We start from the raw sequence: 23,175 nt of genomic DNA on the forward strand, positions 1-23,175 counted from the left end.
GCACACCACAGTAATGTGCTAACGCTTTCTCATCAACATAGAATTCCTGATGAATCGTTCTTACCAAACAAAGAACTAGTTTAGTTGTAGAACTTGATTTACTCCTGTCCCCGCGTTGAATATTATCGCACCATATACGCACGTATATCTTAACATAATATATTACATAAATAAACTTCTCATCAAAATGGCAAATTGGGGTGCTCTTCTTTAATGTTTCAATACAAAAAATGTAAAATATCATCGGGGGCCCTATAAAAAAGCAATACCATAATAAGACCTCATGTAGGCAAAATCTGTGAAAGTTGGGGGAATTGTTCACAAAGAATTAAAAAAAGGAAAAAAAGAATAATGGAGCTGGGAAATTCTTCTTCTGTCCACCCATTCCTGGGACATATGAGCCGTGTCCAGTGTAGGCTGTGTGTGTGTGTGTGTGTGTGTGTGTGTGTGTGTGTGTGTGTGTGTGTGTGTGTGTGTGTGTGTGTGTGTGTGTGTGTGTGTGTGTGTGCGTGTGTGTGCGTGTGTATCAACAGGAGGTTGTTGGTTTATTCACAATGATGATAACTCGGTGGTCATTTACCTAATCTAACAGGCAATAAAGCAAAGTCAATAGACTTTAGTTCTCCTTTCTAGTTCACTGGTGAACAATATGCTGCCAGCTATTCACCATTAGTGGACAGCCCATAATGTTTATGCTAGGGGTACACTACCCCTTCTTTTGGCCTTTGACAAATTCCTCTGAATCAATTTTAGGCCACGTGCTCAAGTGGAACTTCATTTCAGCTAACAGCAATAGTTGTTTCAATGTTTTGTTTATTGTGATGCCAGAACATTAAGTCTCACTATTCTTTCCACTTGATTGGCATTTTAATTTGTCAGAAATGAAACAGTCAACTACACAGACATTTTCATTGCCACTTGTTGGGAGAAGAGGGGGGATATTGCATAAATACAGCTGAAGACTATTTAGGACAACCAGGGGTCCAAATTGACCATTACAGGTCTTTAATTCCAAGTGAGCACAAATGGAAGTTAAATTATCACTGAGGATTTCACAGTGTAGATTGAGGTCCCAGACATAAAGAAAGGGAAACATATGTAGCAAATGGGGGTCTGTGGCCTAATGCACATCTACCTGGGGGTTCATCCTTGGAATGAAAAAGGTTATTCCATAGTGAACAACTTCCTGAGAATAAAGTCAATCAAACCAATGTCAAATGGCAATACTATTCTCCATCAGCTCTGGGTCCATGTATTTGTATGGGACTTCCAGAGACTGGTTTCTCTTATGGACAGCTGCACTGTGCTCTTTAAGGTGTTTTTTGAATTGGGTCATGAGCGTCAATGGAGTCTCCTCACTGAATTGCTGTTCTGGGTAATGACCAAGAGGAACCTGAGGAAATAGAAACATATATTATAATACAGGTACATCAACCCATTTCAGTCTGTGTATTCACAATAGTTACAATACATACATTTTACCTCATAAGTCTGACTGTGGTGTCATAATATATAGCCTATGCTAGCATCCCTATCCTACAATCTGCCAAAATAGCCGATAGAAAAATGTCTCACAAGCGACACGCTGTGAGCTTGTACTTCAGCTATTTTTAGTGAGGATATTTAATGTAGAGTGAAAACAGCAGGGGGCCTTCAAAGTTTAGGTTTTAAGTGGTTAACCCTAAAATGTCCAAATAGGTCGACGGTAAGTGGACGTCACAAACGTCACTTTCTCCGACCTGCACCAAACTTGGTACAAACACTGTTCAGGGGTCTGCCATGACAATAGTCACACCAGGCCCTTGAGTTCCATTACAGAAATGGAACTCAAAGATGAGGTAGTTAATCAGGCGTCATTTATGCTTGGTTGTATGACACCGGCACACACCAAAAATACCAGCGCTACAAGCTCACAATGTGTCACAGTGTGATGTAGATCTGATATTTCTGAACCGCAACACCGGCACGCAACAATGTACAGTATAAGGTGACTTTTAATAAAGGAAGGGACACTTACAAAGTCACTGGACTGTTTGCTGAGCAGCCACAGGGTGGCCATCTGATGGACCGTTGTGCGGATACCAGGAAGGGTTTGTAACATGCTGCTCTCACTTGAGCTCCCCTTAGTGGTGGGAGGAGGACGTAGCAACGTGATGGGAGCGTTGGGCATCCAACCACCATAGTCATACTATAATAAATAGATAAAAGAAAAGAAATAGATAAAGATATTACGTATATGTATGTACAGTATGTATGTATGTATGTATGTATGTATGTATGTATGTATGTATGTATGTATGTCTGTCTGTTTAATATAATATATTAAACAGACAGACATACACACCGACATACACACATATATTATATGTGTGTATGTATATAGAGTCATGCTATACTACATTGTGTCCTCAAAAGCCATCATGTTGTAAAACAATACAAACAATAAAGCTTCCATGCAGATCTCAGACTTAAAGGGATATTTCACTTTCAAAACATTTTCAAACGTTCAAACATTTTAACCATGTTAGATTCATCGGAAACACCCATCTTTGGTTCTGGTGACTGATATTGTCCTTGTACGTGAGGAGACCGTGTTTTTTCAATGACTTACTTTTTATTTATTTATAATATTTATGGGGGAAAATGAAAAAAACATTTTTTTTTAAAATAAATGCAAAAAGTAATCGAAAAAAACAGCCCCTCACGTATTAGGAGGGCAGATGGATGTCTGTAATGATTTAAAATTGAGTTTGAAGTTATAATGACCCAAAATTGTTTTTTGAAAGTGTAATGTCCCTTTAATGTGGATAGTCTGTCTGGTCAGTCAGTGGTTCTATGACGGGAATTTTAAAGGACATACCTGTCCATCGTTGACAGCAGCATGCTGGGCGGAGCAAGTGAATATCACCATGGTGACAAACTTCACCAACTCACTCACTGAGCTGAAACGTTTAGGCACTCCTGAGTGTGGACAGAAAACATGAAAGAAAACAGTTGTTGGTCAAAGGAATCAAGTAATTACAGAATAATTATGGTATAGAAGCATTGTAGTAATCGGAACATAATACAAATGAAAACAATACCTATGCATAGACTGTTGACATGACGTAGTTATTCAAAAGCATCATGTTTATCTAAAAATATCATTACGTGAAGTTCATCGCTACATACTGTATATCCAAACCAGAATCATAATAAACATCAAACAAAACGTTCAGAAATGTGTGTTCAATAGATTATTGGAAATAACTTGCATGCCTTTGGAAAGCCTATTTATTTCCATTTTAAACCATTAAAACCGGGAAAGAATCCGAGAAATTTTTGATTTTTGTGTTGGCTATTCAAAGATCTACAAGCTCACAGCACACGCTGCAAGCTTGTAAATCTGCTATTTTAGAAAGGTTTTGAAAACATCTTGAAAGTGTTTTTTAACACAAAGCTTCTCTTCTGGGGGGGTCCCTGGCAGGAAACATTTTCATTAGAGACTACTGATTTAAAAGGCATTTGTAGAATCTGTCTCAGGTCTTATTAGGTTGAATGGTTTGTAAGGAACACGCATTTGTGGAATGAGCAGCCCAGCCGAGATATGACAATGTGACAAAGCTTCTCTGCAATGACAAACAGCTTATTTTGTTGTTTCTACTGACTCTTGTTTGGTGGATTGGATGATTGAGTACAAAGGTTATGGATTGCATCTTTGAGGGGCCATGTCCAGTCTGTCCACAGAACAGAAAGGCGTTTTGAGCGGAGGGGGCGCTTTGGATATCATGTCTATAAAACGCTCACAAGCAGCATTTATTGACACCTGCAACGTTTGAAACTACCAACCGTTGCTGTGCTCGAATGACCTGTCATATTAACACTAATAGCTCAGCTGAAACAATGTAAACACAGACTTCTCATGGTTGTGATAAAGATTCAACGTCGGGTCGTAAATGACCGGGTTGTCCGACACAACCAGAAGGATCAAAAGAGCAGTGACCAAGCGCCAAAAAACAGCGAACGATGAGAGTGCTGAAGCGAAATTCTGGCATGGCAGACAGGCGCTGGCCGCTCAGAAAACTCTATGTGTGCACAGCCCCTAAGCGTACCTGTGCTTTCTTTGGAAAGGAACCCTTGCACAAAGATGTCCTGAATCCACATCTGCAGCTCACTGTCTTTTTGGACGTCAGCTTTAGTCTTGTAATAGTGGCTGAGGATTCCCTCAACAAACCTGCACGACATGACACAACACAACACAACACTGTCAATGTTTTGCATTGTATTTGTATTGTATTGTATTGTATGTATTATGTGTATTACTGATGCATTGAGTACAATGGACCACATTGGAAACAAGACCCTTTTTTGTTATCCTTTAAGCATAACCTTTGACTGTACTGTTAATAATCTTGTTAATAAAGTATTCAATCAATAAAAGCTTAACCTTAAAATCAGGTCTTGCCTATTTGTATTTTGGGCCAAACATAATTGCTTCTCGTTTTCCAAGCTGTATAGATACTGTAGCTTGTTATCAATAAGCCAGGAGTTAAAGGTAGGGTAAGTGATAGCCCCTACGGAACCTCTCCCTCCGCTGTATAGCTCCGAGATGAGGTTCCTCGTTTGTCTCTGCTGTTTGTTTTCGAAATGGTCGCACATTTTCCACTTTACATGTTTCTTACCCCTTTCTGCACATTGTGTCCAAAAAGTAAAGCATTTCCGCCACTCTCTCAGATGTTTTAAGTTCTAGCGGACCATAAAAGCTATCCAACGACATTGCGCAAGAGTTGCGCCCGTAGAGATAACATTACTGATTCCCCTACTGGTCAAATGTTGAATTGCATCTTCTAATGCAAAATATTATGGAACCGGATGAAAACCGAGGCAAATTAAATACTTTCTTCAACTCGTTGGATAGCTTTTATGGTCCGCTAGAACTTAAAACATCTGAGAGAATGGCGGAAATGCTTTACTTTTTGGATACGATGTGCAGAAAGGGGTAAGAAACATGTAAAGTGGAAAATATGCGACCATTTCGAAAACAAACGGCAGAGACAAACGAGGAACCTCATCTCGGAGCTATCCAGTAGAGGGAGAGGTTCCGTCGGAGCTAGTAAGTGATAAACTAAAGAGAAAATACATTTTCAGGTGGGTTGCCATTTTCAGCCAATCGAGAGATAAAACCCATTTATCAGCTTCAATATTTGTTCAGCTTAGGATATACTGTAGAGCTATTTAACCCTTATGTTAACAACTAAAAATCACTTATACCCTACCTTAAACATTTGACAATGTCTCACTCAGGGAGCTCTCCAGAGTGGCTTGATATTCATGGGACATTAGTAAAGCAGAATCATCAGATGTTCCAACTTGTGAATGATGGCCCACAGTTTGAGTCCATCATCCCTGTAGTAGAATCCTGGTACAGAGTCCATGCCACGCTCCTTGATGTCATCAGGTAGACACAGAGAGCTGTAGGTCAATGAGGCCGTGCATCCCTGCAGGATTGTCTTCAAAGCCTCTCCACCTGAAGCAGCAAACTGGAAGAAAATCACACATGTAATAGGAAAATAGGAGAGCATTCCAACATTTGGCAAAAATAGCAGATCTACAAGTTGTAGCAACTTGTAGATCTGCTATACATCACTCCCACTACCCCTGGGTCATGGCGTGATTTTTTCTCTAGCAAATCAGATCTTTAGATTGAAATCTTAGATTGCGTCTTATAAGAACTGTGTTCCAAAAATAAACAAAGCACCCTGGCGATTTTTTCTGGTATGTGCCTCTGTGTCGTTTATGATATTGAGTCACATTTGATAACGTCTGTGTTTGGAGAAAAACTAAACATAATGCTTAAACTGTGGATAAATTAGTACTGATCCTTCATATCCATGAGTACACAGAACACAGTTGTTATATGACGCAATCTAAGATTCCCCTTATGGGATTTTCAAGAGAAAAAATAACGCTGTGACCCAGGGGATAGAGACTTTGGTGCTCTATTGGTTAAGAGTGTATTTCAGCATTTGACAAACTGTTCATCAGTGTTTCCTACCTCAGTGAAAATTCCTTTCTCAGAAATCAGGAATCCTCGGGCCAGGCTGTTGATTTGCAGAGTGTAGCGGGTGTGAGGAATGAGGAGCTGAGGGGGAAAAAAGAGAGATTGGCAGTATTGGAATTGGAAATGAGTTCTTAAAAGTCATGATAACTATCATCTAGTCAATGTTATACCCATCATAATTGTATTGTGAATATGTGAATATGACATACGTCAATGTGTTCATAATCTCAACTGGATTTGATAGTATTACTTGTAAAAAAAAAATAGATCAAATTCTGACAGCTGTACCTTGTACAGAGGATGGACCATGGGGACATTCCTTAGCAGTGACAGTGCAAAGGTCTCTGCCAGCAGGTGAGTGCGCAGCAGGTGAACGTTGAGCTCGTGTTCACTGAAATGGGCACTTCTTACAAAGATCTTGGCCAACAGCCAGTCATGCTGGGAGTCAGTAGGCAAGAAGATAGGATTGTCCGCTGATGGCTTCTGCTTCAACTGTAAGGAACAACATGAGGCACTGTCACAATTTATTACTAAATTAAATTAAATTGAATTGAATTAAATTACATTCGGCTCAAATCCTTGATACAAGCCATATACTCAATTTCCTGGCATCTGTGACATGCAGGGCTGCTTGCTTTGATTGATTGATTGATTGATTGATTGATTGATTGATTGATGTACTTTATTTAGTAAGACATGAGAATAACAGTACATGGAAGTACTACAACATGGAAGTTGCTACTTTGTGTATGTGAGGAATAAAGCTCCTGTTTATTTTTGCGTTATTATTTCAATTTAAACTGCTGTTGGTGAGTATCTCCACACTGAACACAAATATTATGTGGTGATGAAGTTACATAATTATTGTCAAAACAAGGTTGTTACTGTTTTTCTTTCTTTCTTTCTTTTTTTTTTTTACCACAAATACAAGCATCACCCTGTATGAATGAAGCTTCACCAAATTAATAGTTTGATTTGACAGTTTTTGCTGACACTTCTTTTGATTGTTTATTCGTCATACAGATACAGTCTACCATTCTTTTTCAATGGAAGCCAGCGACATGAAGATACAAAGTGTTACGTTTGTAGCTGCTACAAAATCTACAACAGCTACAAAGCTACAAAAACATTGAGCTGGTTTCAACTTCAGCTACAAAGATACATCTTTTGTATTTGCCAGTGTGAACACATTCGTCTCACAGGCAAACAGTGCTTTCCCACCGAACGCTGTAACTTGGCAATGCTCCCTTCTGTGACGCACAGACTGCCTCTCACATGGGCGGACCGCCTTAAATAACTAGCCTGGGATCCAGCCTGATTCACTACGTTCGGCTGATTTTTTTTACTCACTTTGTTTATCAGTCTGGCCAGCCTCCTATTTGAGTCGTATTTCAATTACGTAGGCAAGTCAGGAAGTGTCTAGAGTTTTACATTGGACAACACTAGTCCCGCAACCCCTAGAGACCAATCAGAAGCTGTGAGTCGTTTTCACTCATGCCGTGCACAGAGATAGGAGGCTTTCCAGACTGTATAGAGAGTGAGAAAAACAAATCCGCCGAACGTAGCGAATCAGTCTGGATCCCAAGCTATTAAATAACTCCCCAAACCTGCAATACCAGTTAACTCCGTGGCATGCAACGTTAAGCATAAGACTTCCAATTCCAGGTTTAGGCACAGTTTTTGTTGCCCCCAGCGAGGCAGGCACCACTTGGTGAGAACAGACCCCTAATATTAAGTTAGGAAGTAGTTAGGCAAAGTCTCAAGCGGACTTAGACAACGAGAGGCAACGCCCTTTGCGTTATGTAGCCGATAGGGACTGAATCGTAAATTATCGCTCCACCCCAGGCAATGCCAGCACCGGGCACTATTTTCCACCACGAAGGAAAGCCGGGCAGTGCTATCCTCCTGGAATGTGACGCAGTGACTAGGGGTGTCGCCAAGTTACAGCGAACGGGTGGGAAAGGGCTGGTCGCGTCTCACAATCAACCCTAACCCATTGGTTTGTGGAGTCCCGTTTTGAAACCTTGAGTTGGTGTTACCAATTATACTAATGAAGGCTCTGTTCCATTCTGGTCACACAGAGTCAGGATGCTGATATTGTGCATGTCGGCACACTGGAAACACTCTGCTACACAGGTCTCGAATTGGGGTCCAGGGACCCTCATGGTAACTCTGAGAGTGTACAAATGGAACCAAATGGACCCGTACGGGTCTCAGAGTTATGGGGGTCCTTGGAAAAATAAAAACAATTGAGAACCACTGTGGAACAGAGCCTAGTATCATTGGTAGCATTAATATGGAAGTAAGGAAGAGGCCCAATTTATTTCCAGTACGGCTGCTCTGCATAGAGCCTATTGTTTCAATGTTTCAGTCTGGAAGCTTTTTCTCACCTGAATGGCGATGGGCATCAGTTTGTGGTCGGGCGTTGAGTGCAGCAGCAGCAGTGGAGCCATCAGATGTTGCTGCTTACCGTTGATGATGTTTGCTTCCAATACCTCCAAACACTTATAGTCACACAGGAAGATCTTGCCATGCTTTGGAAACATTAACAATGTTAGAATTGCTTCACATTATTGCTCTCAGTCCTGTCACAAGTATTACATGATTGAAATGATTTGAGCTAATTGCAATTATTTTTTGCATATTCATTGGAATTGTTTCCATTAAAAATAAATTCAAATATGTTGTGAAGAATGTTCACAAATTTTCAAAACTTTTCCAGAAATGGCCAAAATAGCTGATCTACAAGCTCACGTGTCGCAATACGCCGCATTGTGAGCTTGTAGATATTTTTGTTAATTTGTATTCATATTTTTATGTATTGCTCAATAAAAAAGCATTTTAATCTGATCGGTGGCCATTTTCTCATAGAGTTATAATGTATCAGAGTGCAATACGCCTCTGCGCTAGCTTGCCACCATTGGTGTGTGAATGTGGGAAAAGTGAGGACGCTGGTGTCGACCGAAAGGGTCGCGTAGTTGAAAGCATATGGAGAAAATACAAAGCAAATAGCTTTTTTATAGAACAATACGGATAATAAGGGTAGGCCTACTTATAAGGGTCAGTTCATAATTGTAACATCCGTGGCCAACATTTATGTACAGATGTATGGACCAAAAAGGGAGAAAGTGCAAACGCTATATATATATATATATATATATATATATATATATATATATATATATATATATATATATATATATATATATATATATAATCTGACACATAGTTTCAGTGTTACAACGGATACAATAATTGCTGTCTGTGGTTCTATATGGCTGTGGCAATAATTTTGACAAATAATAGGTTGCATTAACGTATTGAAAAATAAATTACTATAATAGCTCATTTTTTGAACCATGAACTTTAGTTCAACATTTTTAATTACGAACTATGAACTGAAATAGTTAATTTTAAAATGTGTGAACTGAACTTTGAACTAGTTGAACTATGTAAAGTGAACTTTCCCAACACTGGTAACCATAGTATTACACTTGGTCAGAAAAAAATATACCCCTTTTATTACACGGCTTGGTTGAATGCTTGATTCTGATTGGTCAATCGTTGAATTCAACGGTGTGTTATTTCTTGATAATGACCGATGAGCTTTATAACAGACCACTGTCTAATCAAAAGCACAGAGCACCTGCTCATATCAACCTGCACTGCTTGATTTTATGCCGTATTCAAACACGACAGCCATGTAAACGAACACACCATGTCATTTACAGCAACGGTGCTCTCAAGAATGTTTCTGAAAACATTTGAAGTGAGAAATAGACGATGCAGTAACCGAAAATTGATATGATTTGATCAACACTTCCTTGTTTTCCAAGGCGACCGTATTGTGCTGGGCGGACGGCCAGCGCAACACTTATGGAAGAATGCCAAAATGCTCGGCCCAAATGCCAAAACACAGTCGCCCCGGGCAAATACCGTGGTATTCACCTGGTATTCCTAAACGTAACCTTAGTAAACTATGGCTACCTACCCTTATTCGTAAACGTAACCTCAGAAAAAACTATGCATAACAATAAACTATTTCTAACCTTATCCTCAGTAAAACAAATACAAGAATACAAGAACCGCTGGTCCACGAAAATAATGGGGGCGAGCATGTTTTGGGGCGAGTCTTCCGGTGACCTTATGGAATACTTTCATTACAGTAAGCGAGGAAATACTTCGTTTTGTTGTTACTTTTGGGTCAATTTATTAATTTATTTATTGAGTAGCCGTGTAATACATGCCAGCAACTATCCCTTGCATACGATACATCTTACTCACTCAACCTGCGTTGTTTGCACCTAAAAGACGAAAAAACTGTGGATTCGGCCACTCCCATAATACCTGTATTTGTGTCTCAAAGAATAAAGTATCACTTTACTATTTAAAAACATAACAAAAACAACAAAGCACCTTCATTTCCTTTTTTAAGCTATGCCCACCCTGGAGGCTCAGCATGTCATTGGTGACGGGAAAGTTGTCTGGTAGGGCTGAGCAGCGGCGGATCAACATGGGGTTGACACCATTAAGGTACTGGTAGCCGAAGAAAGCATCCTCTGTCCAGTGTTTCTGCACATATTCTGGAAAACAGATGGAGTTCACATCATCTATGATTATGATCTGAGTTGCCGTACAAATGATTGATGTGTTTATGAATGTCTAACTTCATACTCCAGAATGACACACTTGGTTTTCAATCAGTGGTTCTCAGTTTTTCAAGTGAAGGATCCCTAAATTGATACGCTGTGGACCCCCATTTGTAAATAACCTTGCGCCTGCGCCTGGGACCCCTAAACAAAATGTGCGCTGTTAAAATGTTTTTTAAAATATTCACAATAAAAATAAATAAAAAATCACACCCAGTGTGAAGTGGGCGGTGTGTGGTCATCACAACATGATTCATTTCAGCTTTAGGATTATGTAGGCCACTGTATTTTTAGACATCTTAAGTTCAGCTGAAATTCTTTTGAAACTTTGACCAGATCTGTGCTTTGTTGTGTTTAAGCCTTTGTGATATATTCTTTGATCTCACAGGGCCAGTTCTAGGAAGACTTTCCTTTGCCTTCTTCATATCGGTTTTTGCTTTCCTCATTTCAAACATAGTAATATTTTCTTCCATCTTCTTATCTTCAATGTGTGTTTGTTCTCTGTCCTTTGACCTCATGATTTTCATTGTATCATTTTCTTCTATTCTCATTTCAGCTATAGCAATTTTTGGATTCTTCTTTACGTCTCCCACCAAGCTTCGTCTCTTCCATTGTTGGATTATGTAGGCCACTGTATTTTTAGAAATCTTAAGTTCAGCTGAAATTGCTCTGGAACCTTGACCATATCTGTGCTTTGTCACAATTATGTGTTTAAGCTCTTGTGATATACACTTGGATCTCACAGGGCCAGTTCTAGGAAGACTTGCCATTGTCTTTGTTTCGTTTTTTACTTTCCTCATTTTAACCATAGTGATTTTGCGATTCTTTTTCACTGATCTCATGAAATACACAACATCTCAGTTAAATATACTACTCTCACATCAAAATGGTTTTAGATTATTTTCATCATGTGTCTCACTAGCCAATCACAGGATGTGGAATTGGAGCACTATGTCACTGTTGTGACACCCAGTGTGAAGTAGGTGGTGTGTGGTCATCACAACATGACTCACTTAAAAAAAAGCATAAATGCTTTTTTTAAAGTCCATACTGCTATTCATAGGGCTGCACATGTGTCATGTGTTTCGCTAGCCAATCACAGTCCTGAATTTGCAAAGTCAGCCAATCACATTACAGTTAGTGGTGATGACACTAGCTGTAATGTGATTGGCTGACTTTGCAAAAGTATCGATTTTTTGGGGCGGTGTAGCCGCCCCAAAAATCAAATAGCTGATGTATATCCTATATAAAAATTGCCTAGAGGGTGGGTGGACGTACAGTGTTGCTCCGATCCGCACCAAACTTGGCAGCAACACTGGTCAGGGGTCTGCCATCAGAGTAGCCACAACAGGGACCACGTGTGGCACAGGCGCACCATTGCTCTGCCCCCTCTGTGTTCCTATTGGCCGGCAGCAGTGTTATAGCAGTGTTTAACATTTCAATGGCCATACAATGGCCATACTTCGGTGACCAGCACAACAAAGGACTGAAAATCTAGTAGGGTAAATCTAGTAGGGTGTAGTAGTAGGCTGATTATCAGACTGAAACTGCGTGGAGCTTCAGTCTGAAATTGGCTGCACTGTAGTCGATTACTTGGGGGAGGGGATTAGCATTTCCCTAAACCAATCACAAGAGATCCAAGGATCCGCCTACATGTGACGTCGCAGGCTAGTGTCGCACAGCTTGAGAACGCCCCGTGGCGCTGATTGGCTTGTCGTTATACCCACCCCCTCCGACTCTGATTTGACAGGTATTTCTTCTACCGTGAAAAGCCATAGGCTCACATTATGACACTAGACCAAGAGGAGCCCCACTCAGAGAGTGGGCTGGGTCTATGGTCTGGAACCAGGCTAGTCTAGTAGGGTAAGTCGTTAAACAGATTTTGATGCTATATACTAGCATCCGTATTGTGGGGAAAATAGCAGATCGACAAGCTGTAGTCGATCAGCTATTCAGTGAAAGCTTTCCCCAGAATAACAGAAAACAGAAAATACACTGGTCAGCCCTGAGGGACTCTGAGGGACTCTGCTCAACCATATGGGGTGTAAGTGGTTAACCTATTGCTAGTCAAGGACCCCTAGGGGTCCCCAGACCACACTTTGAGAACCAGTGGAATAGCCAACCTGAAATGTCAGTTGTTTTGACTTTGGAAATGGCCTCAATGTTGTTCCAGTTGTCCTTGGAGTCGATCAGAGATTTCAGTTTCAGCTCCGCCAGACTGGGGAGTGAAACAGTTTAAAATAGAGGAGAGGACTGCTTCAAAATAAAACTAAAACATAAAAGAACATTACAAATGCATTCAACTTTAAACTGATAACTACTTCTGTTTCAACTGGCTAGGCCTTCAAGTGTCCAGTTTTCAATGGGTCCTTGGTTTATGACATTAACCATGGCCAAACATATGTGTGCACGCACGACATACATGCACGCATGCACACGCGTGCGCACACACTCGCACACACACATATACACAGAGGCCGGAAATTAAAGGGGTCAGATCTATCACATGCATGACCTTTTATCTGAGTTTTATTATTATTGTTGTTGTTGTTGTTGTTGTTGTTGTTGTTGTTGTTATTATTATTATACTATTGACACATTACACACTTCAATTCAACACTAGCGTCAATTAGCATATTGTTATAAGCTGCTTTTTTATCCGTTATTTGCATTCAGCATTTAGATGTTGTTTCAATGTTTACTTTATATTAAAGGGATATTTCACTTTCAAACACGTTTGGGGTAATTTTAACGTCTACCCAGGCTTTTGTGAGAAGCCGGACAGTTTTATAGTATTTTTAGTTTTTAGATATTTTATTCATTTTATCAGACAACGCCCCCTTCCTATACAAACCCATTGTAAGCTCAAACGCCATTTTAACCATGATAGATTCCTCGCAAACACCAGTCCTTGGTTCTGGTGACTTCTGAATATACTCAGGGATGCATTGGTCATGGGATGCGGTAACACAACCCCTCCTTTCAGCAGGGGCACGCACACATATGCATAGATTTAAAAAACACCTTAAATTCACACATCAACAAAGTTAACAAAGGCTGCCGGTTGTCACACCAGCATGAATTAACATAGGATTAACATAGGAATGAGCCTAGATGCATATCAATTGTCCATTGTGTGCCCTGTAGTGCAGGTGATAAAGGGGAATACCACTAATTTTCACCATTGAACTATTAGAACTGTTGTGTGGAAATAAGAAAAAAGTCCAGTTAGAGGCAACATAGAAGGGGGCTTCTATGTTGCCTCTAACTGGATAATTGATTGAATTGATGTGATCAGCATATGCAGGGTGTACCTACACATGGCGCGTGATGTCATCAACACATCGAGTGCCATAAATGGTCCGGACCGTTTTTGAGAATCCAAACGAGGAGTGCCGTAAACGGGCCGTTTTTGACCCAATTCTATTTTTATACCAGGGGCCCACGTGGGGCGCTAAAACAAAACTTTGGGATCACCCAAGGAGTTTCTGAGAAGGAGAGGGCAGATATGGCTCCATGTCAAAAATCCTTCCGGTCGGCGTTTCCAATGTTATCTCCTTGACTAAAAGCTTAATAACTCCATTTCTTTTTAACGTGGTGGAAGCGATCGGCGATAACTCTGCAATGGAGGATCGTGTTGGAAATATTATTGTTCCAGGCGTTAGTCGGGACCCTCCGCCGTCTCGCACGCACGCTTTGTTTACATGCACTTCCGCGTCGGGGTTTCTACAGCACGAAACGTATAACGTAAGTGGATGGAAGAAATGCAGGCACTGAACGTATAATATTTTAATAAACCTCTGGCACCCAATGTGTTAAAATAGTGTCCCACCACTAACAAAATCACCAATACAGCACTGCTCTTACTGCCCTCCTAATACGTGTGGGGCTGTGTTTTTTTAAATAATACAACAAAACAACTAGAATAAGTGCTCCTCGGAGCACAGGTCTCCGCCAGGTCAGGTAAGTTATTGTGGCCTCCTACAACTCTAGGTCGTCCTCAGACGAGCCCTCCATCGTTGCTTCCAGTCATCCCGATTCTCCATACATCTGGCCAGCTCATTGGTGCTATGGGCTCCTGCATCCTTCTTGAGCGTGTCCACGTATGTTGGTGTGGGGCGTCCTCTTGACCGGTGCCCATGTGTTGGTTCCCACAGCACCAGTTTGCTGGCTGTCAGCTCTCGGTGCCTTTGGCAGTGTCCTGCTAGTCTCATTCTCCTTACAGCAATCTTCTCGCTCACCCTTGGTATTCCCTCATACAGGATTCTGTTGGTAACATGCGCACTCTTGCTGATGTTAAGCCCTGCACGCAGCATCCTGGTGTAGCACCCGTCCAGGGACTTCTCAAGGGCTGGTTTCAGGGTCCAGCATTCACTGCCATAGAGAAGAACGGACTCTACTGTCGCGTAGAAGAAGCTGAGTTTGATTTGGCGGGGGAGATTGGAGTTCCATACACTGGTCATGCCATTCAGGGCCCTCCATGCAAGTGCCTTCCTCACTTTAAGATCTTGCTCAGTTGAGTTGACCCATGCGCCCAGGTATTTGAAGTCCTCGACTTCTTTCAGCACAGTGCCTCCTGTTGTAGTCAGAGGTTGATGTTCTGGTGGAACGTTGTAGGTGAGGACCTCAGTTTTCTTGGCGTTTAGCCTGAGGCCGACCTTGGCGCACTCTAGCTCTACCCTGTTCAGTAGTTCTTGTGCTTGTTCCACGTTGTCAGAGAGCAAACTGATGTCATCCGCATAGTCAAGGTCTGTGAGGACCACTGCGGGGTGTCGCCTCGACTTCGTTGGCGTTAGTGTGAAGCCAAGTTCCTGCTCTCGCCCACTGATTGCTTTCCTGAGCGCATAATCGAGGACTATAATGAAGAGAAAGGGGGATAGTGTATCCCCTTGCATAACCCCAGCCAGGATGTCAAACTCCTCGCTGTTGCCGTCTGGGGTCACCACCTTGGCCCTTGTTCCTGCGTACATGGACTCTATTGCTCGGAGTAGGTTGGGAGGAATCCGGTATGCCTTCAGGATTTTCACCATCATGCCTCGGTGGATCGAGTCGAATGCCTTTTTGAAGTCTATAAAGCATAGGACTGCAGTCAGGTTGTCCTGGTGGTGCTATAATAAGCCAATGTGAAAAGGGTGCCATTTCTTCTTAGGCCTTCCACGGCAATCGGACACTGCATTCATGATTTGACGCATTTTGTTCCAAAAATGTTGTGCTAAATTAGACCTGCTGGTGGCACTATAACAGGCCAATGTGAAAAGGGTGGCATTTCTTCCTCGGCCTAGTGGGAACGGGCGTGTGAAATGTCACGAAGATTTGGATAGAATATGTAGGACTAATATAAAAAAAAATGGTTTTGCACAAATCGGCCTCCAGGTGGCGCTATAACAGGCCCATGTGAAGAAATTGGGGCAGAGGTTCTGAATTGGCATTGAGGGAGTGTGTGTGCATAGTTTCGTAGCTACCGGGCCAACGGTGCCAGAGATTAGCTGGTCGCAGACGGACAGGACACACGGACGGACGGACAGACAGGGGGTAAAACATATTCTTGCCATGCCTTTCGGCCTGGCGGAGATAATAATAAAAAAAACATGGCCCCCTCACATATTAGGAGGGTAGTATGAGTCACCACCAGAATCAAGGATGTGTGTTTTCGATGAATCTATCATGGTTAAAATGGAGTTTGAAGTTACAATGGGTTTGTGTAGGAAGGGGGCGTGTCTGATCAAATGAATATCAAATATCTAAATACTGAATCAAGCAACTTAAAAACTGTCCGGGTTCTCACAAAAGCCGAAGTAGATTTTCATCATTTCATTTAAATATATACAATACTTATTGTAACGCAACGTTGTCATGTCCCCTCATATAATAGTAGTAAATGATTCACCTTGTAGCTGCAGTGTAGAGAAACTGTGTGGTCTTGGTGAAGGAGAAACGGACTTCTAAAGGCATATCTAGAGGATTATCACACTTCATGCAGTGAGGAATGTCCCATTTCATATATGTATCCCACCTATGGAGGGAGAAAGAACAGTCAACTGGCTTGGAAGACTTTGGGTAATTTGACCAGACAAACTTTAAGCTATATAATATATTGTCTTATATCAGTGCTTCTCAACCTTTTTTCATTTCCAGGACATGTGTAGCCAGGCCACGGACCTTTATTTAATCTGTGTCCATTTAACTCTGCGAGTGTACAAATTGTACACTTTCAGAGTTACGGACCTGTAAGTGTCCATTTGGTTCCATTTGTACACTCTCAGAGTTACAGACCTGTAAGTGTCCATTTGGACCCCTGGAGGTCCACAGACCCAATGTTGAGAACCAGTTTGTTACATAACTTCAGACTCACTGATAGACCTGCTTTCTCTGCTCCAGTTCTTCTTCTCTGTATTTTTTGTGTTTGTCCTCAAAGGGTAACAAAGCTGAAAGAAAAAGAAAAAAGTTACGAAGGGATTAAAATCGGATATTTAGTGTTGACAACAGGTTTAGAACCTTATTTCATTTTATTGAAGCTAAATACAAATAACGCAATTAAGGCTGCTGTATTTAATAGTTATATATCACTCCATATTACTCTAATGAATGCTACTGTATCGTTTTATATCACTCCATATGACTCTAATGAATGCTACTTTGCAGACTTATGCAAAGGTTAAAATGTAATTTTGACAGATGCCAGCTGGCATCGTATAGTTTGTATAGTTTCAATACAAAGATATATATATATATATATATATATATATATATATATATATATATATATATATATATATATATATATATATATATATATTTATTTATTTTCTTCTTTTTTTTTATATTATACTGTTTAGACTGATAATTGGTTCTTGGTTTACCTATGATCCTAGATTAACGAGGCACTACACTGTCTCTATGCATTTAATGTATTGCCTCGTGTTTACCTTGCTTACTCTAAATCGCTCTGGATTAAGAGCGTCTGCTTAATGCCTAAATTGTAATTGCAATTGTATAGTTCTATATCACTCCATGCAGAGAATAAATACACCTCCAGTTCAACTGAACTGAAACTCCAGAGTCCCGTCATCATTATAGCAGGAGCGAGGGCCATCTGCAGGGACACGCCCAGAGCGGCTACACAGACCCATCCTTCTACACTCTACTCACACCAGCACAGCAGTGGTATTTCACTTCCACGTTCTGAGAAAGCGGTGAAGTTCAATGTACAGTATAGGGCATAGCAGTTGTGGCCCTTTTGGTGGTGCCACAAATAGAAAACCCATTTATTTCCCCAAGATTTCCAAAAATGTTTATATAAATTATTTTAAGCCTGGAACCAAGCCATCCATGATCCTGGTGAATCATGTGCAAAATAATAAAAGTCTGCAGAACAGCATTGCTCCTAAGTGTTTAGTTTACTTTAAAACACTGATACATGGTATTACAACGTTTCGGCCACAGTTGGCCTTCATCCTGGTGAATCATGACCATAAAACATTTGACATTTGATGTCAAAACATATTTGAATATATAATTACATATATTTAATAAATAACCTTGTTTGCGGTTTTCACATATTTTTGGACACTTAATCAAATGTTTTAGGGTCATGATTCACCAGGAGCCTTAAAATAATGTATACAAATTGAGGAAAATGAATGGGTTATCTATCTGAGGCACCACATAGTGGCCGCAACTGCTATGCCCTATTGTCTATGGAGAGGAGTAACGACTGTCTTGCCCACTGTGGCAGGAGCTACAGTAGGAAGAGCCAGCAAATAGTGGAGCGGCAAAGGGCACTCCTTCAGTCTTATACAGTATCGAAAGATACTGTATAAGACTGAAGGAGTGTGTGTTTGTACAATCGATAATTTCACCCACTGTTTTACACATTTGAACCTGTGATGTGACAATGAAGTTGAAGTTGAAGTTGAACAAATAATACGTCATTTTCACAACAGTAACCCTCACTGACCTTTACCCGTTCTGAACACTTGTGTTTTTCCATCGGTGATCCACTGGTAGATGGGGAATAGGTAAATAACTCCTTCCGGAGATGTGATTTCAATCTTGGAGAGGAACCAGTCCTCGAGGCCCTTCTTATCCAGCTCTATCAGCACCAGCTTGCCAAGGGTCACAGTAGAATCCACTGAGAAGGTAGAGGTCTGAAAACACACATTGAGACATATTTCTAAAAAATGACAGACTCCCCGTTGATTCTCCCTTGCTTAATTCAGACAGAAGTCAGACTTACAGTGTCTCTGAGGAAGTGGAGAGTTCCCGTGCTGCTGGTGAGCTTGGTGCGCCCGCTCTCACCCTTCTTTCCCACCAGGTTGATGTAAACACAGTCCAAGGTGGACGCCAGAGAGAGGTTACCAGTGGACACTGTCACTTTGTATGTCACCATTTTCACACTGGGGAGCAGAAGGAGAGTGTTAGAATTACCATTATACAACAGGTAGTTCCGACCAAGCAATCTGATTGGTTGAAATAGCTATCTAGCCGTGCTTCAAACCAGCATGATAGCACGGGCCTAATCACATTAATAAATCACTCCGCACTGCAGTCCGCACCTGATTAGACCATATATGGCACAGCTGTGCTGTGACGTCACGCTGTCCCACGGTAGGAAAACCAACAGACCGTAGCCTGACCCACCGCCGCCACCGGTGAACAAACAGCTATGCAAAATGGACTATGAATGCGAAAATAGCCGATCTATAAGTTCACATCGCGTCGCCATCGCGACGCGTTGTCAGCTTGTAGATCAGCTATGTTGGCCACGTGACACGGTCGTACGACGGAGCATATAGCCTACTGGAATCAGCTGTGTTGATGAGACGGTGCCTCAGAGCGCTGCTACAGGGACTATTTAATGTCTCAGTCAAATAGACTCTTCTCTTTACAGGGAAACGGATAATAACAAAATATTTTATTATGAATTGCCCCACAATATGAATACATTTGGATGTGTTTTGTTGGTAACTGTTGTATAATCGCAATATTACACTCGAGGGTGTGCTTTACCTACATTATTGGCACTTCAGTGATGCTTGCGGAACTCGGCTCCGCTTCGTTCCTGACCACATCACTGGCGTGCCAATAATGACGGTAAAGCACACCCTCTTGTGTAATATTGCTTAAATCTATGTCACTCCAATAATATCAGACCACCACAGGTCTTCAACAGGGGGTCCGGAACCCCTAGGAGTTAGGGAACTACAGAGGGGATCCCAAATGTTCTAATGTCTTAAAATACACATGAACATGAGTAAAACATATTATTAGCAAAGATAATCAGTAAACAAACAGAACACATGTTTAATGTGTACAACACTGATGATAGCTGCTGTAAATATGGTGAGCTGGCTTTGAAAGCCTCTTATCAAGTTGAATGGGGGGCTTTCAAAAAATATAGTGGGGGTCCCTGCTTTATCTCTCTCTCCCAGGTAAGGTGTCCTTGGCCTAAAAAACACTAAAGACCTCAGCAATGTAGTCAATAATTACACTCATTAATTTTGAAATGGCAGGCAACATTTACATGCACACTGCACACACACACACACACACACACACACACGCATGCACATGTCACTTAGTGCCGTGCTATGAGCTTGTAGATTTGCTATTTTTTGAACACACACACACACACACACACACACACACACACACACACACACACACACACACACACACACACACGCACAAACACACATCCTCACACTCACTCACACATCACTAGCATTACAACCTATTTAGGTCACAGTAACATCTCTGTAATTCTAATGCAATCAAGATGATAGTGAGGTAAAAGGTTTTGATGTCAATTATGTTATGCAAATAATGTGCCAAATTATTATTGCTTTCTATTCTAATCAGTAAAGGTTGTGCTTGTCAAGTTATTGGTTTAATTTGGGTTTGCAGGTTCACACAATGGTGTCAATGTTTTATCATTAACCCATTTAATCCGTGAAAACATCTGTGTCATTTTATATTTAACCACTTTAACCATTATTTTATACTTTGGCTATTCAAAAATAGCAGATATACAAGCTCATAGCATGTAACTTTGTGCCGTGCTATGAGCTTGTAGATCTGCTCTATTTGAAAAATCGTGAAAATATGTGCACATCTATGTTTTTAAACTGAAATCTTTGCTTCTGGTGGTCCCTGGAACAAACTATTTTGAGATGGAGGGGTTCTGCAGCCATTTTGGGGATTCTTGATGTGAAAAAGTTTGAGCACCACTGATATAGCAACATAAGTCTTTTTCAGAAACACACACGCACGCACGCACGCACGCACGCACGCACGCACGCACACACACACACAGCCTCTTATCAAGTTGAATGGGGGGCTGTCAAAAAATATAGTGGGGGTCCCTGCTTTATCTCTCTGTCCCAGGTAAGGTGTCCTTGGCCTAAAAAAACACTAAAGACCTCATCAATGTAGTCAATAATTACACTCATTAGTATTGAAATGGCAGGCAACATTTACATCGAACTATTCAGGGCAGCCACATTTCACACACACACACACACACACACACACACACACACACACACACACACACACACACACACACACACACACACACACACACACACACACACACACACACAGAGAGAGAGAGAGAGAGAGAGAGAGAGAGAGAGAGAGAGAGAGAGAGAGAGAGAGAGAGATCTGATGAGCGGCAGCAGTCTTACCTTTGTTTGAACGACTCAGAAATGTTTTCCCAGATCTCACTGACACCCTTCTATCTGTTCACTTTTATACAGTGCTCTGGGAGGGACAAGGAACGTGTCACTCCTCCTGGCAGCCAGCGGTGGAAAGTAACTAAGTACATTTACTCAAGTACTGTACTTAAGTACATTTTTGAGGAATATTTACTTTGCTGAAAAACTTAAGTTACTAGTTACCTAGATTCAGATTATTATTACAACACATACAGTACATTAACCACTTCAGCCCCATATATACTTAGGCTAATTAAGTGTGCCTGCCAGGCCAATGGCAAAACACTTATTGTAATCCGCCATACTTAATCATGATAATAATATTCTTCCCTGCAAAATTCGTCACGTAATGGCACCTGCAGGGTTGACACAACCCCCGCAATATATACAAACAAATATATATAAACAAAATGGCGGCACCACTTTTTTTCCCCGATTCTCCAAGACCCCCCTACGTCTTTTAAAGCGATCGCCGGTTGGATCGTTGTGAGGAATAATATTGAAATGATTTTTCAAAAGTTATTGAAAATGCTCGGAATCGCTGGTATAAGGGCAGCCATAGACAATGTTTTAACTCTGCAGTCAATGAGTTAAAAAAGCCTTAAACAGAAAAATTATTCAGGAGTACAGTTTTAAGTAAAACATTTTCTTTCTTTTTTCTCTTTCTCTCCAAAATTAACATTAAACATCCCTCAAGTTCATATTGGCAAATTCAAATGTTCCCAGTTGTTTGCCGAGGCCCTCCGGGAACCCCAACTTTGATTGGCTCCCACAAGGTTTCCCAAGGGAGTTGGGTTGGAACAAATTCAGAGGTGATAGTAGACACCTTTGTGAACCCATTTGTCAAGAAAGATATTGGTAAGCATTTATTTTCCATATTGGTCAAAAATTGGTCTAACTAGAGAGAGAGAGAGAGAGAGAGAGAGAGAGAGAGAGAGAGAGAGAGAGAGAGAGAGAGAGAGAGAGAGAGAGAGAGAGAGAGAGAGAGAGAGAGATTTTCCACATACATACAAAATAAGTGATCAATAATTTTACCAGAAATACATAATGAACTCCTGGTGTGCCATAGGGTGTATGCCAATGTACACATTTTACAATGCTTTCACATCTTACAAGAAGACAGCTATTCAATGTGGCCTGGTGAACGTCTATTCGGACAGTTAGTGATTCCATCACACGTTACATGAGCAAAGGGCCATTTAGGTGCAGAGGTGAGTGGGTACGTGTCATGATGGTTATTGTAGAGTTTGCTGGCTTTTCAGAGGACAGTGTTACTTGAGGTCAGGAGGAGATCAAGTTATACCAGTTCTACCTCACCAAAGTCTTAGGTTAGAGTCAAAAACATCATGTACCTGTACGTACATCATGATGAGTGATTAGATAATGATAAAGGGCATGCCAGGATTTGAAGGAATGCAGTGTCACAACAACTAGTTTCATGCAAAGGCTCCTAACTTTGATCAGAGGTGAGAGCAAAGCTGGCGGTGTGATGGTGATTGTGGAACCCCGGGCTTTGGATCAAGGGTTTCCACGGATTATGATTGTAGAGTGTTATTATAGTGTTATTTTATATATAGCCTATATCTTGTTATTTTTGGACACTTTGAAACACTTTCTCTCAACGGTGAAAATCTTTTCCAGCAAGTTTTACTTGTCCAATTCTGCCCTCCTTTGCTTTTGTAGCATATACCAGTGGTTCTCAAACTTTTTCATGTCAAGGATCACCAGTTTGACATGCATTGGGCTACAGACCCCCATTTAATGGAAT

General features: G+C 41.1%; 1 protein-coding gene across 1 annotated transcript; it reads right to left on the reverse strand.

Moving 5' to 3' along the window:
- Positions 1-400: 400 nt before the first annotated feature.
- On the reverse strand, positions 401-21,419 carry LOC311041542 (polyunsaturated fatty acid lipoxygenase ALOX15B-like). The gene is made up of 15 exons (XM_084051955.1): positions 21,378-21,419; positions 18,926-19,085; positions 18,647-18,836; positions 17,042-17,114; positions 16,577-16,702; positions 12,813-12,907; positions 10,457-10,623; positions 8,431-8,574; positions 6,329-6,532; positions 6,035-6,121; positions 5,350-5,519; positions 4,092-4,213; positions 2,861-2,961; positions 2,018-2,188; positions 401-1,393 (listed from the first exon to the last, which is right to left on the reverse strand). Exons 2-15 carry the CDS (start codon positions 19,076-19,078, stop codon positions 1,214-1,216), a joined length of 1,983 nt encoding a protein of 660 aa, XP_083908081.1. The 5' UTR covers positions 19,079-19,085; positions 21,378-21,419; the 3' UTR covers positions 401-1,213.
- Between the last annotated feature and the right edge of the window lie 1,756 nt (positions 21,420-23,175).

The sequence above is a fragment of the Gymnoscopelus microlampas genome, assembly GCF_963454915.1.
Source record: "Gymnoscopelus microlampas genome assembly, chromosome: 3".
In the NCBI taxonomy this organism is placed as follows: domain Eukaryota; kingdom Metazoa; phylum Chordata; class Actinopteri; order Myctophiformes; family Myctophidae; genus Gymnoscopelus; species Gymnoscopelus microlampas.

What these genes read in the sequence shown, in the direction of transcription:
- LOC311041542 (XM_084051955.1), bottom strand. Translation starts at nt 19,078, where the DNA reads ATGGTGACATACAAAGTGACAGTGTCCACTGGTAACCTCTCTCTGGCG. An exon ending in CTGTGGGCCATCATTCACAA is followed by an intron (nt 4,214 to 5,349) that starts GTTGGAACATCT and finishes CATGTCGTGCAG; the next exon opens with GTTTGTTGAGGGAATCCTCA. An exon ending in CCTTTCCAAAGAAAGCACAG is followed by an intron (nt 2,962 to 4,091) that starts GTACGCTTAGGG and finishes GTCCACACTCAG; the next exon opens with GAGTGCCTAAACGTTTCAGC.